This window comes from Zonotrichia leucophrys, chromosome 3 (genome assembly GCF_028769735.1).
Source record: "Zonotrichia leucophrys gambelii isolate GWCS_2022_RI chromosome 3, RI_Zleu_2.0, whole genome shotgun sequence".
NCBI classification, from domain to species: domain Eukaryota; kingdom Metazoa; phylum Chordata; class Aves; order Passeriformes; family Passerellidae; genus Zonotrichia; species Zonotrichia leucophrys.
Genome location: NC_088172.1, coordinates 71,015,127 through 71,031,908, shown reverse-complemented (window position 1 = coordinate 71,031,908; position 16,782 = coordinate 71,015,127). Strand labels below are relative to the sequence as shown.

General features: G+C 40.3%; 1 protein-coding gene across 4 annotated transcripts in view; it reads right to left on the bottom strand.

Annotated features, from left to right (window-relative positions):
- Positions 1-16,782, bottom strand: part of EIF2AK2 (eukaryotic translation initiation factor 2 alpha kinase 2) — a 22,416-nt gene extending 5,634 nt beyond the window's left edge. The window contains exons 1-17 of one of the 4 annotated variants that reach the window (XM_064708758.1): positions 15,889-16,782; positions 15,110-15,231; positions 14,716-15,006; positions 14,435-14,637; positions 14,098-14,322; positions 13,654-13,758; positions 13,001-13,127; positions 9,497-9,611; positions 8,206-8,384; positions 7,216-7,318; positions 5,481-5,542; positions 4,588-4,678; positions 4,117-4,151; positions 3,815-3,949; positions 3,264-3,383; positions 2,070-2,177; positions 268-460 (exon numbers count right to left, since the gene is read on the bottom strand). In XM_064708758.1, the coding sequence (XP_064564828.1) occupies positions 268-460; positions 2,070-2,177; positions 3,264-3,383; positions 3,815-3,949; positions 4,117-4,151; positions 4,588-4,678; positions 5,481-5,542; positions 7,216-7,318; positions 8,206-8,384; positions 9,497-9,611; positions 13,001-13,127; positions 13,654-13,758; positions 14,098-14,149 (1,425 nt within the window). In that variant the 5' untranslated portion in view covers positions 14,150-14,322; positions 14,435-14,637; positions 14,716-15,006; positions 15,110-15,231; positions 15,889-16,782. Of the gene's footprint in view, positions 1-267; positions 461-2,069; positions 2,178-3,263; positions 3,384-3,814; positions 3,950-4,116; positions 4,152-4,587; positions 4,679-5,480; positions 5,543-7,215; positions 7,319-8,205; positions 8,385-9,496; positions 9,612-13,000; positions 13,128-13,653; positions 13,759-14,097; positions 14,638-14,715; positions 15,007-15,109; positions 15,232-15,888 lie in introns of all 4 variants that reach the window. The other 3 variants (XM_064708755.1, XM_064708756.1, XM_064708759.1) reach the window with 3 other exon arrangements.

Below are 16,782 nucleotides of genomic sequence, written 5' to 3'. Positions count from 1 at the left end.
GTAACACACTGAAAATGCCTGTTAGCTAATGACTACTGATTCTTTGAACTATTGTATTCTGAGATCTTCCAAGTTCATCTGATTTTGGGATGAGGTTCAGCCAACTGCTGAAAGAGAATCAGTCAGTAGCAATAACCAAAGAAGCATACGAGGGTACATAACAGAGTAAGCCAAGACTATAAACAATTTAACATTCTCTGCAATTTCAGTAAGTATATTACCTTTAACTTTTTGGGGTTTTTTTCTTTATTTACCTATGCTACATACCTTGAGGTCTCGATGAATTAACTCTTCAGAATGAATACATTGCACTCCTTTCGCTATTTGTAAAAATTTGTTTTGTGCCATTTCATGATACTTTCGGTCTTCGCTATTTTTTATAACCCAGTCTTCCAATGTCCCTTGTTCACAGAATTCCATTTGGATGAAAAGACAGCAAATTTCTTGGTCTGAATTCTGTCTTCAAAAGAAAATGACATACAATATTGAAATTGACAAGATACAATTCCCCCCAAGTCATCTTCAAGAGCCCTTTTTGCTAACAATTATTTTTTGGAGTTACCTAAAACACAGTCTGCAAGTCCCTTAATTTTAAGAAAAATCCTACAGCAATTTGCATTAAATAAAAAGGACTGCAACTCAAAGAATCTCTGCTCAGTTGCTACATATTCCTGGAATATTTCTGAAGTTTTGGTTGCTTTCTAGTTTCACACTGGTGGTTTTCTGAATGCCCAAGTTCCATTTCCCTCATACCTAGAAGTATGTCCTATCTAGGAAGAAATACCATTGTCCTTGGCTCCATCTGGCCTTGTAGGACCTGGTGGAAGACCCTGACATGTTTCTGCTGAAGAGATCAGCCTTCCTATCCTGCCCAGAATGGTCATGTTCTTTCCAACTCTGTCCTGTCAAGCAGGTAATTGCTCTGCTAGTCACAGGAACCCTTCTGAGGACTAGAAATCTAGATGAAATATATTCAATATAATATTCAATGAAATATATTCATCTGGCAGCCTCACACATTCCAGAGAAGCCCATAAGATAGGCTGAGGCTGGAGATGGTGAGAGGAAGGAAAATACAAAGAGAAGCATGCACTGGTTTTTCCCTATGCATGCTGTGTGATGAGTGCCCTTGGATAAAGCTGCTCAAAACACTGAAAGAACAAGCATTAAATGCCTCAGGACTCTGCAGGCTTGAGGTCACAAATTCCAGTCTGGGTTCTTGGCTTTGGGGACTTTTTGTTCTTTTACTCCATAACTGTTTAATGTAAAATATATACATGATATTGAGGCTCCAAGGTACTAATGGTTCTGTTTTGACATACTTTTTTCTGCCATTTTGCTGCTCACTTAATGAGCAAAATAATGGAGAGGTATCACACCAACCATAATTTTGAATCCATTAATATTTTATGGCTCTAAGTAAGTATGGCAGCCTATGTGAAGAGTATGAATTCACAGCTAGTAAAAAAAGCTTACCACAAAATCTTGGAAAAGTTAATAGTTTAACTTAGAAGTAAAACTCTCACCACTGGTTTACCAGAAGTCTCAGTGTCAAAAGGCTACCTCTAAATTCAAGAGCATTTCATTTTGTATTCCTTTCCTAAACAATCAAAATCACTGTTTCAAGCATCATGGTTAAAATACTAACTTAGGGAAATAATTAAATCTATGATAGCTACTGGCTGACCAGTACTTATTATAAAAAGGAAACTTCTGATCAGGAATTTGGTACCCAAGTGACAGACAATTTTTTCTGTTGTTAATTCTTGCCCCACATTTTGAGTTCTGCATTCTTACTCTCCTCTGTAAATTCATTATGTTCCATATATCAAGAGAGGAGTGAAATATAAAATTATATAATGTACCTTACTAATCAAGGAAAAGAAGATGTAAATATACTTAATGACACACAACCTGCTGCTGGAAATACTGTGCCCTTTCTCTAGCAGTATGATTGCACGTGTGTGCATTTATATTTGTAAAATAATTGATAACCAATTATGAATAGCATGAAGTTCATTACAGCTGTGAAGAAAGTTTGTGAATGCAAACTATTATTTTGTAGTTACCTTGGGCCTGAGCCCTTGATACGGTCGTACCCTCTCCAGCTGCAATGATAGCGCACTATGTTCTCATGTGAAAGTCTTGCCAGCCCTCGTGCTTCACGCTCCACTTTCCTATCAGGAGGGGGAAAAGAATTTAAAAAAAAAGGCATTTCCCTATTACAATGTAACACAAAGTTAAATAAAAGACAGGGTATCAAGTAGCAGGATACAGATAGTTTTAGATTAATTTAGAAACAAAGCATATTATTCGCCTTCATATACGTTCACAGGCCAAAACTAAAGTTACAAATCTGATGGGTTGTCTTCCATCTGCTCAGTTATTCGAAGTGCAAAAACTGGTTTAATCCCATTAGGAATTAAATCCCCACTCAAAAAAAGCTGAAAAAGCAGGTAGCTGCAAACCTGCCAGCAAAGCAGCAGTCATTACTTGAAGAATCAGTAGAAGGTTCTCAGTATAGTTCTCAGGATAGCAATGCCAATGAAAATAACATGTATTTGCAAACAAGACAAGAATCCAAAAGGAAATGTACATATTACACAATTCAAGGGACAAGTATCTCCAACAATTAAAAACCTTTTCAATAGATAACCTAAAAGAAATTAATGTTTTCAATCACTGATAAAATACTCCACTAGGTAAGAGAAAATTACTTTTTTAAAAAAAATTAAGATCATCTTTCTCTGTTGAGATTTATAAAAGATAAGCAACACAGCATGAGTGTAATGACTACATGGGTCAGGTATAAAGCATTTTCCCACTACAAAATTTATTACTTGGATTTTTTTTCTATTTTCCATAATTATAGTTATTTTACATTACTGATATGAAAATTTTCCATGTAGCCTGTCAAAAGTAACAGGACTGCTTTCAATGTTTTAATAATCATCAGGTTTTCTCCAAACACATTTTGAAATATTAGCAACCAGAGCACTACTGTGTTCAGGGAAAAGAGAACTTAACATACCTACATTTTTACAGCTCCAGGAAAAATTAACCCATTACATGCAAAAATTAACAAAGGTTCAGGACCACTTTCAGCTTCACTTGGAAATAAAGAAAACAGTTCACTAGAAATGACAGATAATTAATAATAAAAATCACCTAAATGCTTCTAGTATTGTTAAAGAGAGAAAATAAAGTAATAAAGTCTTGATTAAAGTTGTCCTAGAAGACAGAAGTAAACATTCAGTACATACTCTGTGTATTCAACTCGTTTGATTGCATAGGTTGTCTTATCACACTTCGATGTTGCCTTGAAAACATTCCCAAAACCACCTGCACCAATATGCTGGATTTTTTCAAAAAGTTCAAGAAATCTTTAAAAACAAATAAAAAAGGGAAACCACACTTAATTATACTTAATTTTCAATTAAGAATATCAAAATAATCTTGACAGATTTAATACATCTACTGCAATTTCATTCTACAGTCATCATTTGACCAACCTACAGGTCTAAATCACAGCCTTGGGGATTAAAACAACAAGGGAAACTGACCCTTCCAGGCCTGTCAGGTAACCACCCTCACACCCTCACATGAATGACATTTGGTTGTGAGCTTTAAATACCATTGCTTGTCAATTTCTATGCTAGATTTGAAATTTCCAGGAAAAAAATCTAATATCAATATTCTTTGAAAGTTCTTTTCACAGCAGTATTTTCCCTCCTTCTGCCACAAATAAAGAAGCAAATATAGAGTCATACATACAGTTATTGTCTTACAAATATTAATTTAAAAAAATCCTTACGTTTTATTGACAGTGCATGGACTCCCATTCTCTTTTCCAGTATTTGTGTCCACATCTGGCAAACCTTCACTGGAATCTGACATATTTTTTTCCTCTTCCTTGTTTCTTACAATAGCAAAATTAGCTGCCAATTTTCTTTAACAAGGATAAAAGCAAAATCTATAATGAGCCATTTTTCTAACACATGATGAGAAAAGAAATATACCCCCCAAGAGTAGCATTTCTTTACTAGAGATAGAAAAAACAAAGTTATTTAAGGTATATATTGTTTAGAGGAGATAGCAATCTAGAAGTAAACATACCTTTTGGTCTCCGAGACATACCTTTGTGCATTTCTCTACATGGAAAACAGAAAAAAAAGCCTGACTGAGGTATCCTGAATATTTTCACTGCAGCCTGTTTAAAACATGTCTGATAATGTATCTAGGAATTGCCTATAAACATGATCATACCCTATGTAAACAATGTCATAAGAATGAATCTTAGCTCAGTGTTTTTCACATATGCCATGCATAACATTATCATTGCAAAAAATGAGCTCAGTTTGACCCTCTTCTTGGGACTACTGGCATTTGTTAAACACTACCTAAATTTGATCCACAATACAGAAGGAAATGACTATGGTTACCACTACTGAACGTTCTTAGGAAAAATGCATGTATTTTCTAATGATTAGTGGATAAATGAACAAACTGATGTTACACTCTGACAAGAAGCATGCCCTATTCAGGGTCTAAAATGTAATTATGAGGAAGACCATTTTCATACTGTACCTGAGAAGGTGAAGGCTTTTCACATACTGCCATGTCCTTCATTTTTTCTTCCAACTTTGCAGATGAGTCAGCAAAGCGAACGGTGTTTTTACTGAAAAATAATGGACTATTTTTAGGTGAAAATAACACAATAATAAATAAAATTATTATCACAAGAAAAGAAGTACCAAAAAATCCCAGTTTTTAAAGCAAAACCTGAAAAGGTACTAACAATCGTAACTGATTTAAACTACAAAACGTCTTCCTTGAAAGCTATTAAATAACAACACTTTGTAATATTCTCCTTTATTTCTATTATAAAATGAGTCTATGATATCTAGAAGATAGAAAAATGTAAAAGTGGTAGTGGCACTACAGGTAAACTGCTGGTTTTTAAATCACATCTCAAACTTAATGTATGTTCAGTTTCTTTTGCTAAGCAAATTTTTCCCTTTGGTGGAAATGAAGATTCATGTAGAATGAAAAAAGGGAGGAAAAAAAGAAAAATGGGAGAGAAGAAAGCAGAATATGGAGCACAGGAGAGTACTGAAATTGAATTACACTGAATTCACAAGTGTCTCAATAGGAAAATGAGTGTTAAAATGGCATGAAATAGTGCTATTGAATGAGGTAGGGCAATTCATTTATATCACAAAAAAAATACTTCTGAAAGAACTACTAAAATGTGAACAAATCAGAAAGCTCTAAACTTATTATAAGCTATCCCATACAGACTCACATAAAACTGCACAAGTAGAACAAACTTTGCTCTGAAGTTTAAGGAACAGAAGTTAAAATTAGATTGCTTTATACTGCAATAAAGCAATAAAATGATATATTTTATTTAGAATTAGAGCACATTACCCTCTAAGATTACTAAATATATTATCACATTAGCAGTGAACCCAACTTACTCTGAGTCAGACTCAGCTGACACTTGAGAGGAATTGCTGTTATTAGCTCTTTCGAGTTCCCACTGGAAAAAAAAAAGCCATGTTTAACAAAATCACATAAACAAATCTTTAGAGCAAAAGATGCCATCCAGAGAGGCCAGAGGGAAGATTACAGGGTCCTAAGAGCAAGTTGGTAACTGCACTAAACATTCTAAGCCCTGCAGAAGAAAGGCACTTGCCCAATTTCCACTCGGAGAAAGGAAAAACACAGGACCCTGCCACAGTGAGCATACTATACAGACACATTTACAAAAGTAGAGTCTGGATTCTATTCAAAACCAGGATAAGAGCGAGAGTTATGAAAAGCAAATATCTTTGTTGTTTGCATGTGCAACTGCTGTGTGGAAAATTAGATATATGTAGGCTTTGATATATGTAATCAGCAGAACTGAAATCTGAGTTAGTACAAATGGACAGTCAATGTCCTCAGCATGAAAACACTGCAAAACTCATAACTAAATAGGGGTTGAATTAAAAAAAACTTATCCCAAATACTTAACAGAGGTTCTTCCCCTTCCTCCCACTACCTATAAGATCATTAAAGTAACATTAAAAGCAACAACTACAATGGATATAGACCATCACCTCACAAAAAGTAAACTTCTTTTTTTTTATGTTTCCTGGTATTCCATCAGAGTATTGTGGACACAAAAACATAGGGTTTATGTTTAAATGAGAACAAACAAACCCCTTTTTTAAATACAGGGGTACTGGACCTTTACTACTTTTTGCCAGATTACATTTTGTTTGTTACGCAGACATCACTGAGAATTATTAAAAATTAAAACCAAACCAAAACAATCCAATCTAAATTTAGACTATATGGTATACAAGTTCTGTTTGAGGTAATAAATTTCAGACTTCAATGAAATTAAAAAGATCCATGGGTTTGCAACCAAGGAAGATATTAAGAGAGGCTCCTAGATCTCATAAATAGGATGTTAATTAATTACATGGTTGACTTAAAAACAACTCTAAAAGCATTGAAAATTCACAGTAACAGCCAAATAATTTTAGAAGTACTTAAAAGTGAAAAAGGCTTCTTTCCTGCCCTATACTGCCATTCTTCTCTTTAAACTACCCTCCATTTAGTTAGTTCATATGTTCTGTACATTTCAGAAGAGGGTTTGGATCATTATTAGAATTCTGATCGTTTTTTGCACATGTGGAAATAACAGCTGCCAACATGAAGACAACAGCTCTGCTCTCCAGAGGATGGTGTCAGCAATTGTTTCATAGGACTGTGCCCTGGAACACTACAGAAGGCAGGTCCTGTTGATTCTGACTCCTGCTTTTGCCTCTCACATTACACAATAGATTTTTGATCCAACAGAAGACAGTAAAAGAAGTATGTTCATAGTCTGCCAGCCCAACAACACTTCTCACAGAAGACAATGAGTTGGAATTTTAAAATTTTTAAAACATGTGCATCCTTGAATGACAACATATCAGACCTATTCTGAACACAGAGATATCAATTGTTAGCAGTTTGGTTTTTTTAATCCAGAATGCAGAAGCACAACATAAATTCTACTAACAGTAGCCCAACAAACACACTAAAATATGGATTGCTTCATTCTTCAATGGAATCCATGAAATACGCTTTTAAATACAATAAAGAAATTGGTTCAAAGATTTAAACTTCTGTGATAAGGCTAAATATAGCACATACTGTCACAGGGCTTTCCTTATTTACCTTCTCATATGCTTCCTTTGCAGCAGCTTTTTTTGCAGCAGCTTTGGAAGGTCCAGTGCCCTTTCCATACAATTGACCCCTAATTGTACAGCTAACAGAATACCTGTAAAATACAACAGGGAATCGAGTCTTATATCCCATATAACAAGTCTCAATGTAATGATTCTTAAACACTACAATCAAGCGACATTATAGAATGGAAATCTGAAGTATACAACTTCAGGGCAGAATTTTCAATATACATTTAATCTAGTTAATAATGGTAGGTAACTAATTTGTTGTGCCTTAAAGATAACTCAGTGGAGAGCAGCACTGCAGAAGGGCACCTGTGGATCCTGGTCACTGGCCAGTTGAACCTGAGCCAGCAGTGCCCTGGCAGCCAGGAGGGCCAGCCCTGTCCTGGGGACATCAGGCACAGCATCACCAGCAGGGCAAGGGAGGGCATTGTGCTGCTCTCCTCTGCACTGGGGTGGCCTCATCTCAAGTCCTGTGTGCAGTTTTGGGTGCCATAATATAAAAATGACATTAAGCTATTGGGGATTGTTCAAAGGACAGCAACAAAGATGGTGAAGGGCCTATGATGAGAAGCAGCTGAGGGCGCTTGGTCTGTTCAGCCTGGAGGAGTTTGAGGGCAGAGCTCACTGCAGTTACAGCTTCCTTGTGAGGGGAACAGGAGGGGCAGGCACTGATCTCTGCTCTGTGGTGACAGTGACAGGACTCAAAGAGAGAGCATGAAGCTGAATTAGGATAAGTTTAGGTCAGATATCAGGAAAAGATTCTTCACCCAGAGGATGCCTGGGCACTGGAACAGCTCCCCAGGGAAGTGGTCACAGCACCAGCCTGGCAGAGCTCAAGAAGCTTTTGGATAATGCTCCCAGGCAGATGGTGTGACTCCTAAAGATTCAGCTAACATGACCAAGGATTATTAATGGTAGCATTAGTAAACACAAAAAGTATTAGAAGGAAGCAGGAAGGTAAATTATAGCTTACGTGGGAGCATGGGGATCTCCAATACAATTTTGGGTAGTATAACCAACTGTGTAACCTGTCCTTTGTGAAATACTATTTAACAGGCAGACATAATTCTTGTCTGGCGCAGGTGATGAGGTTGTTGAGGTTGTTTGAGCTGTTGTTAAATCTGCAGCTGCCATATTTGATGAACTCTTCTCCTACAAAACAAACAAAACAGGTAACTTGAAAACTTAAGTTTAAAAATACATTAAGATAAACAGTGCACAAGAACTAATATAGCTGCAACGTTTGTCCACATTTCAAAACACTCTTAAGAAATCCCAAGTTTCCAGTAAGAGTCCTTTGTGGCAAAGGACTGACATCCCAAGCACAATTATTACATTTTGAATAAATGTAAAAGCGGCTTTCCAAATACTACACTTCTGCCTTTAACAACCTCTCACCATGCCTCATCCCACCCCTTTTAGGAAAATATAGGGAACAAGCTGTGAAGAAGGGATGGCAGCAGGATGCTGCTGATGCTTCCATTTAGCAAGGGCTGCAAATGCTCCTGTGCATGTACAAGAGGGGAAAGCAGGACTTTTCAGCTGTCTCATGATTAGTCAACATCAGTAACGTATCAGCAGACAGACATGCAGCAATTGTGTTCAAGTAATGACAGGACACAATAAAAGCCATATAGAAGTAGGTAAGGAAACATCTCACTCAAAAGGTGCTAAGAAGCATTCAGAGTTGGAAAGAAAAATAAAGGATGGCAAATAAAGAGGGGCAAAACACTTGGCAGAAAACTAAGGAGCAAAATTCAAACCTGGACTTAATCAAGGAAGGAGAGAGTATATAACTAGCTATACTGTAAAGAATATAATGAAAAGGAAGAAAAGATTAATTAGAACAAGTGAAAGTAAGCAATTTCATTAGCAGAGTGGCAACAGACACGCTGAGTAATGCCCTGCAAATGTTTTGTAGACACTGAATCATAGAACAGTTGTCAAGATATAAAAGGACAATTGCCCACTTTGGATACACCAAGGCAGCTTAACAAAGGCAAATACATTTCCTTATCCTCCTATAACAGCAGAGGATGAAACACAGTACTAGATATCAACCCTATTGGAAAAAAATAATGAAAACAATTCACTGATAAAAAGTTGAAAAATGAATAAGACAGAAACAAAGACAACTTGAATAATTAGAAACTGTTTTAAATTAAACGTTTTCAAAAATCTACTTTCAGATATGCAACATTTACTACATTACATGTGATGTACGCTGCTTAATAACCCCCAAAACAATCCTACTGTTTACTCACCTCTTCCTCAATCTTTTTCCATGCTTTTTTTGCTGCTGCTTCTTTTGCTGCTTTCATACTTTTACCAGTGCCACTACCATATTCCTCACCTTTTACTATGACAACAACTGTGAACCTGCAATGAAGAAAACTTGTCTGAAACATTGCTACATTTTTCTCACATATATACTTTAATAACCTTATCAGATTAAACTTTGGGTTTATTATCTACAAAGCACTGTAGGATAACTATGAGAAGTACTGAAGCATTAATGTGTTTTTCTTATATCAAACCAATGATTATCATAATTCTTTAGTATAAATACTTTTAAAATTTTCCTCTCTAGTCACAAATACATTCACTTTATTAGTTCCAACAGTACTTTTAACTGCTTTCTTAAATCAAAATAATTTCATTTTTAAGAGCATAAGAATGGATGAGGTCAGCATTGTTACAAGCAAGGTCATGAAGCCCTAACAACAGGACACATCTCAGTAGTGTGACGCTACACAGAGGAAAGAGTAGCTAATTTTGGTTTCATGAAACCAGGCGTGACATTACACTCACCTTTAGTACCCTGTGATGTAAACTGCTTAATAAGAGCAAAAAACATGTCTGGTGCTTGTGAGAGATTAATTTATAGGCAGTCAAAAAAACCCCACCAAAATAAAACAAAACATTACCAACAAACAAACATAAGCCCCAGTCCTGCCTTTCTGTGCTCAATTGCTGAGCCCTTCCCTCTCTGTTCCTCCATTCCACAACTGTGCATGTCCTGCTTCCCATACAGCAACTCCATGAGTCAGAATGGGAATGTGATGCAGCTCAGGACTGAATCTGGCTGGGATGGGGTTAACTTTCTTCAGGGCAGCCAGACTGGAACTAACACAGGGTTAATGTTTTACGTACTGCTGAGTAGTGCTTGCTCAGCACCAAAGTTGTTTTCTTTTTCCCACTCTGGCCTTCAGGAAGCAGAGGAATGGTAGGTGTGAAGCTGGGAAGAGACACAACAAAGGCAGGTGGCCAGAGGGATAGTCCATGCCATATGGCATGTGACTCAGCAATAAAAGCTGGGAGATGAAGAAGGAAGAGGGGATACCCATGGCTATGGTGTTTACCTTCCCAAGTACACACTGGACATGATGAAGCCCCACTTTCCTGGGAACATCTGCCAGCTGATGGGAAGGAGTAGCCAACTTCCTTATTTTGCTTTGGTTGCACATCCAGTTATGCTTTGTCTATTAAACTGTCTTTATCTCAATCCACAAGTTTTTTCTGCCTTTCACCTTTCTGATTGTCTCCCTCTCCCACTGGGAGAAAGTGAGTAGGTAGCTGGGGGTTTCACCGCCTCCTGGAGTCAACCCACCACTGCGCCCTAATAATGAATAGTTAGATTTCACACAAATCAGTTCTTACAGATCTGACTTGTCCTGTAGCTGCAAATCCCCTAATGTTTCTGATACTGCCTTTGCAACAGAGGAGAAAAGAACAACTGGATTTCTGCCTGTGGCAGCAGCACATACTTGCACCAAGTTAAAGTGACCATTAGAGCCTCAGAGCACCTCTGAGCTTCAGATTGCAGCAGAGTGTGTAAATGCTCACAGCCAACAAGGTGGATTCACACAGTCATGGCATAGCACCATGAGCTCCTCTGTGGGAAAATTGGTCTCAAATAGTGTAGTGACTTTAGGAACTCACTTTTTTTGTTATTCCAACCTCATTCTCCACTTCCTTTTAATGAAATGTTTGGGCGGAAAACAATGGAGATGCAGAATGAAGTGCTCGCTCTCATTGTGTAAGCAAGGTTAACAAAAAATCTTAAGGAGGCAAACAGTAGGAAAAGGAACCCCCATAGTGTGCCATATCCTCTACACATAGGAAACAACAAAGAGAAAGCAAAACATGTAAGAAAGGTTCTTCTTTGGGAAGGAGTTTATCAGCCAACCCATACCTAAGTACTGAATACTACACACATTCAGCTATGACACTGCATCAAAATACACCATTTATTTAAGCATCCTGATGAAATCTGCAGTGAATCTCCATGACCAAGCTGAGGACTACCTGCAGGAGCGATACATGATTTGGTCATAAGTGCAGAGTCATTCACCAAGGCAATAAGCAATTCCAAAGCTTGACAGGTTTAGTGGCCTAACTGTCCACTCTCTGCATTCCCAGACCACAAAAGCTCAGGACTGAGCCACCCTGGTCTCCTTTAACCTTCTTACATTGTGTTCATCACTGGCCCTGTCAGACCCAGTACTGGAAGCAGCCTCAGCACCAGAACCATGATAGGATGGGAGGTATCTCTGCATCATGCCTCGGACAGCTGCAAGGCGACAGATGAGATGGAACAGCACAGCAGAGTTAGGGAGCTAGCTCACAACCAGCAGTGGTCAATGCATCCAGAACTCCAGGAAAGAGCAGCATAAGGGGACTGAAGGTTTACAGCACACATCACTACAGCCAGACACTTTACACTGTATCCTTGGAATAGCCCAAGTTACCCAGCATTTTCCTAGATGTCACACAATGGGCTGAATTTCATTTGTGAATGTAGCAGAACACAGAGAAAAACAATGAAAAACCACAACAAATGGAATAAACAACTTGGAATGAACGTAAGTTCCGTCAGCCCCATGCCATCACTTTTGAAGAATTAAGATGTTGCTGTGTGATCACAGCTGTGATCTTTACTGCAATAAGAGTTACTTTTTTGAATTACATGAGCTACATGGGCAAAAAAATAAGATAGCTATTAACATTTGAGATCCAAATAATATCTATTAATTTATTCTGAGATGTGAGACAGATTTAAGACTAAATCTGCGTAGACAGTGCTATCTGACAACATGCAACATAGCAAGAGAAAAGTATTAATTATTAACATAAGCCTTGTCTTCATACAAACTAGCAAAAAAAAATTTAAAAATCATGCAAGGAAATATTACAGATCTTGAGTATCTACAACCTTTGGCAAGGGAAAAAATGCACTGTATCAGTGTTAAAAAATAAAATATATTCCATCACCTGTAATTGTCTCTAAAAGGGAAAGCAAAACTCCTTAAGCAAAACATCCTCTTCTTGTAAGAAATGTTAAAAAATATACTACACATTAAATATGTTAGTATGAAATCAGTTAATACACCCAACCTTTTTGACTAGAAATCAACAATGCTTTGTAAACACTTTGCTTTGTAGCTTTGAAATCAAACTGAAAATCTTGCTGTAACCCAATCCACCTTCTGAGAGGAGATGCATAATATACAATACAGTTACTAGTAAGTAACAGGTGCCTTGCTGATACTTTCTGAAAAAGAGCCATCACCCTTGAAATAAGTTTTCTCCTTAAACTGTATCACATGATGTCTTCCCCATGCACCTGCCATTCAATGCATTGTTTCAACCAGCTTTCCCACTACACATGCACTTTCAGCAAATCAATATTTGTGACTGCAAGCTTTACACAGTTTGCTCATTGCAGGAAAAGCCCCGCCCGTTATTGACAGGCAGAGAGAACTTACTCAGGATCATGAGGTGGGCCCCTTTTGGCGACGAGTTCATAAGCCACTGTATAATTATTTTTTTGACCGTAAGAGTTGACCTTCGCCATATACTCACGATCCATTTTGACACAATCTTCAATAGAGGCTGCAAAGTAACATTCAAAGATTTGTCTGTTGCTCTAAACATGGAATAAAGGCAGCCCTAATCCTGGTAGGTCACTGCTGAGACATAAAATAGAAAATTGGTGCCAGTAACAAAGTTCATGGGAAACTGATTCGAATTTCTAATTTAAATGATTGGTCTGCAAGTGTTTTGGAACTGATTGCTTGGAATAAGGGTTTTAGAAAGCAGAGTGGAGAATTCAGTGATTAGAGAAGATTCCTGAGCAGATTCCTTGACAGAAAAAGATGGAATCATTTACTGCCTTATGTGGGAGGAAAATAAACAGTAACGTTTCCCCAGAATTAGAATCGATTCCTGCAGAAGAGAACCCGACGGCACTTAACACATCCCTTCGAGCAGCGGTGACGCCAGGCGTAGCCGCACGGACCAAAGATGACCCCGGGCTGCCGTCACCGAGCGCGGCGGGCCAGGCCTCCGCAGCCGGGCTGCGGACACCCCATCCCGCAGGGACCCTCTCCTTCCTCCCGCGCCCCCGCCCCGCCGGTACCTCCGAGCCGCTGCCGACGCTCCGGGACCCGCGGACGCTCCTGCAGCCGACCCGGCCCGGCGCGCAGACCCCACCCACTTTCGTTTCCCGCAGCGCCGGCCCGCGCTAGAACGAAAACGAAACCGAAAGGGAGGCGAGGGCGGGAGAGCCCCGCAGGGAGCAGGGCGGCGCTGCGCTGAGGCCGCGGGGAGCCGCGCCCGGCCCGGCACAAGGAGCGGCGCCTCCGCCGCCGGCGCTCTGCCCGCGCTCCTGAACTTCCGGGGAACCGGGGCTCCGAGGCAGGGGAGCGGCTTCGCAAACACCTGAGCCCCCGGCTTGGCCCTGACTCGCTGCGCCTTCTCCTGTTACAGTAACCACACCCTATAGTTCCGCAACATGGCCAGCGGAGTGCGCGCCCAAATACTTCCAAAGCCCTCAAGCCCAAGAACCCCCAGGGTTTTATACCCTCAGTCCCGCTCTTCCTTCTCGTCTTCTCCCGCCTTCCCGCTCTGTTCATCCATCGCACTGGCGTCGCCTTATCCAAAAGGTCGGCAGTCACCGGCTGTTACTCTCAGTTGTCCATCCACTTGGCTGCTGTCACCTGTCTTCATGTCCTTTGTTATCCCAAAGGCTGGGAATTCATGGCCTCTTGTCTCGAGCTCCAACCAGGAGCTCAATCTGCATTTCAATCTGCAGATTGCAGGCCAAGACACCTGTGTGAGAACTATTCCTCAACACATTGAGCTTGAACTATATCATGGGTATCACTCAACATGAATGAACTTCATAATAAATCTCTTACTGGGATAAAAGGAAAAAATCAGCCACCAAGTTAATAATATATTCTGTGGAAGTGGGAAACAAAAATCTCCAAGATGAGTTTTCAGGGGCTAGATGTAAAGGGTGGAGCAAATGACTTCCACTGTGCACACAGGTCACTACTCCTGATCATCCAGATTTGATCTCCACCCCCTGTCAGGTCTCTCTCCAGCAGAAGCCAGACAGCTGTAGAAAAGGAAAACAGCAGTAAGCCTTAGGTCTTCCTCAGTACAAGGAAACAACTTGGGCACCCAGGAAGCTCACCTGCTCTCTCATAGTGCTAACACAACCAAAAAGGAATCCATGGAGACACCAGTGGAGATGCAGGAAAAAACCATGAGAGAGTTCCAAATGTTGAACTCCTAAACATAATCATCTTGTAGCAAAAAAAGGAGCAATTCCTTGTTTAAAGATACCATACTGGCATTCTTACATTACCACTTCTAGGATGTGCACTCTCTTATGTTTCAGCTTGTCTCCTACTCAAGTTTCCAATGACTGTTCTTTTCCTGGTTCTCAGCTTCTGCTGAGAGGGATTTCCAGCCTCTAGTGAGCCTGCAGAACAAGGAACAAGAGAACAAGGAGAAAGTAACACACTTGCTGATAGATAAATGGTCCAAATGGTCTTTGAAAACACAAATATTTTATGTAAATGTACCTTTTTCTAAAAGTACACATAGGATCCAATGCTCACTGTTTGCAATGTAGGGCTGTCTGAAACAAATGCCATCTTCCTAAGTAGAATGCATCCTATTTTTAAGTCACTCTTCTGTGTAAATTCTGAAAAACAGTAATTCAGTAGGGGCACATAAAATCCACATGCCTAACACCTTTTCTGTCTTATCAAGCAAAACCAGCACATTTTATTAGAACCAGCTAGAGTAATTTTATTAAAACTCCTCTTATTGCCTTAACTACAGGATCCTTAGCTATTTCTGTTTCTTCTCAGAATCCACCTCTCTCCCTAAAGGCTTGTCTTCTGTAGTTTTACTTACCATATGCGAAGCTTTTGGGCACAACTGCTTTGGCCTTGCATGTGACTCATGATAGAAGACTGTGTCTTCTATCAGATAAGGAGATTGCTATCAAAGGTGTCGTTTTTTGAACTGAAAGTGACCTGGAGTGAACTTCCAGTTTTTTGGTAAAAGACAAAGTTTCCTCCAGCTTTGTGAATTGCAGTTAACGATTAATTTCTAATTGACATTAGCAGTATTAAACGCAAATCAAATTAAGAAAATTTGCTAGATGGCCGTTAAAAAATACCTTGTGTTTCTCAAAACATTATCAATGAACAAGACACTGTTAAACTTCAGCTTGGGGAAAATCATCAATTCCAAAACAGTCGTTGGTATATACACCTAAAAATCTTGTTCTATAACGCCATTCAGGTTTTCATTCAAATGCCTTTGAGATTCACTTGCTCTACAAAATATTCACCTTTGGAGTTTCAAATAATCCATTATTATATAGAGTCTCAAAATAGTGGAGTTACAGCGGAGTTATTGACTTTGGCTTTATTAGGAACACTTGCTGATGGATAATTCAATCCCCGTGCTGTGGCTGCTGCGCTCAGAGGTAACTGCAGGACACGCTCCAGAAGGTAACAGAGAAGCTGGGAAAGCCGAACTGAACCGAATCTTTTGCATGCGCCTCCTCCTCCTCCTTCGTGCAGGTCCCCGTTCACGGAATGCTTCGGAGTGAAAACCTACAGACTTCGGCATCTTTAGGCGCCACGCTGGCACCCCATGCAGGGACCTGTGTGGTGCCGTTCCCTAAGGTGGGACAGGCTTCCCCAGCAGCAGCAGCCGCTGGCCCGGGGCTGGCACAGCCAAACTGCCGCCAACAGCCGGGAGCGGGCAGGCCTGCCCGGGTGGAAGCGCTGCAGGGGGAATTCTTGCACGGCAAAGCTGTTCCCTGGCAGCACCTCAACAGGTTATTTTCCAACCAGCTGCCAGCTGTCCCGTTGCCTCATCCAGAATGCATTCCTACACACAGGAAATAAACCGAAGCAAAACACCAAGCATAGAAACACACACCCCAAATACCGCGGCGCGGGCTCGCCCAGGGCACGCCCGGGGTGCCGCAGAGCCGCTCCTGCTGCCGGGCTCAGCCGCGGCCCTGCCCACGGCCCGCACGGCGAGGGGCGCGCCGCCACCCCCCGCGGTAGCCGGGGTACGGGAGTTCCCGCGGCCTTTCTGCCCTGCCCAGCGCCACCCTCAGCCCACACGAGCTGCTGGGATTCGGGAGGCTGTCGTCATAGCCCATTCCAGAGCTCTGCATGCCTTCAGCCCTCCTTTTCTGGGGGGCGGGAGAGGCACCTGGCAGCGCCGA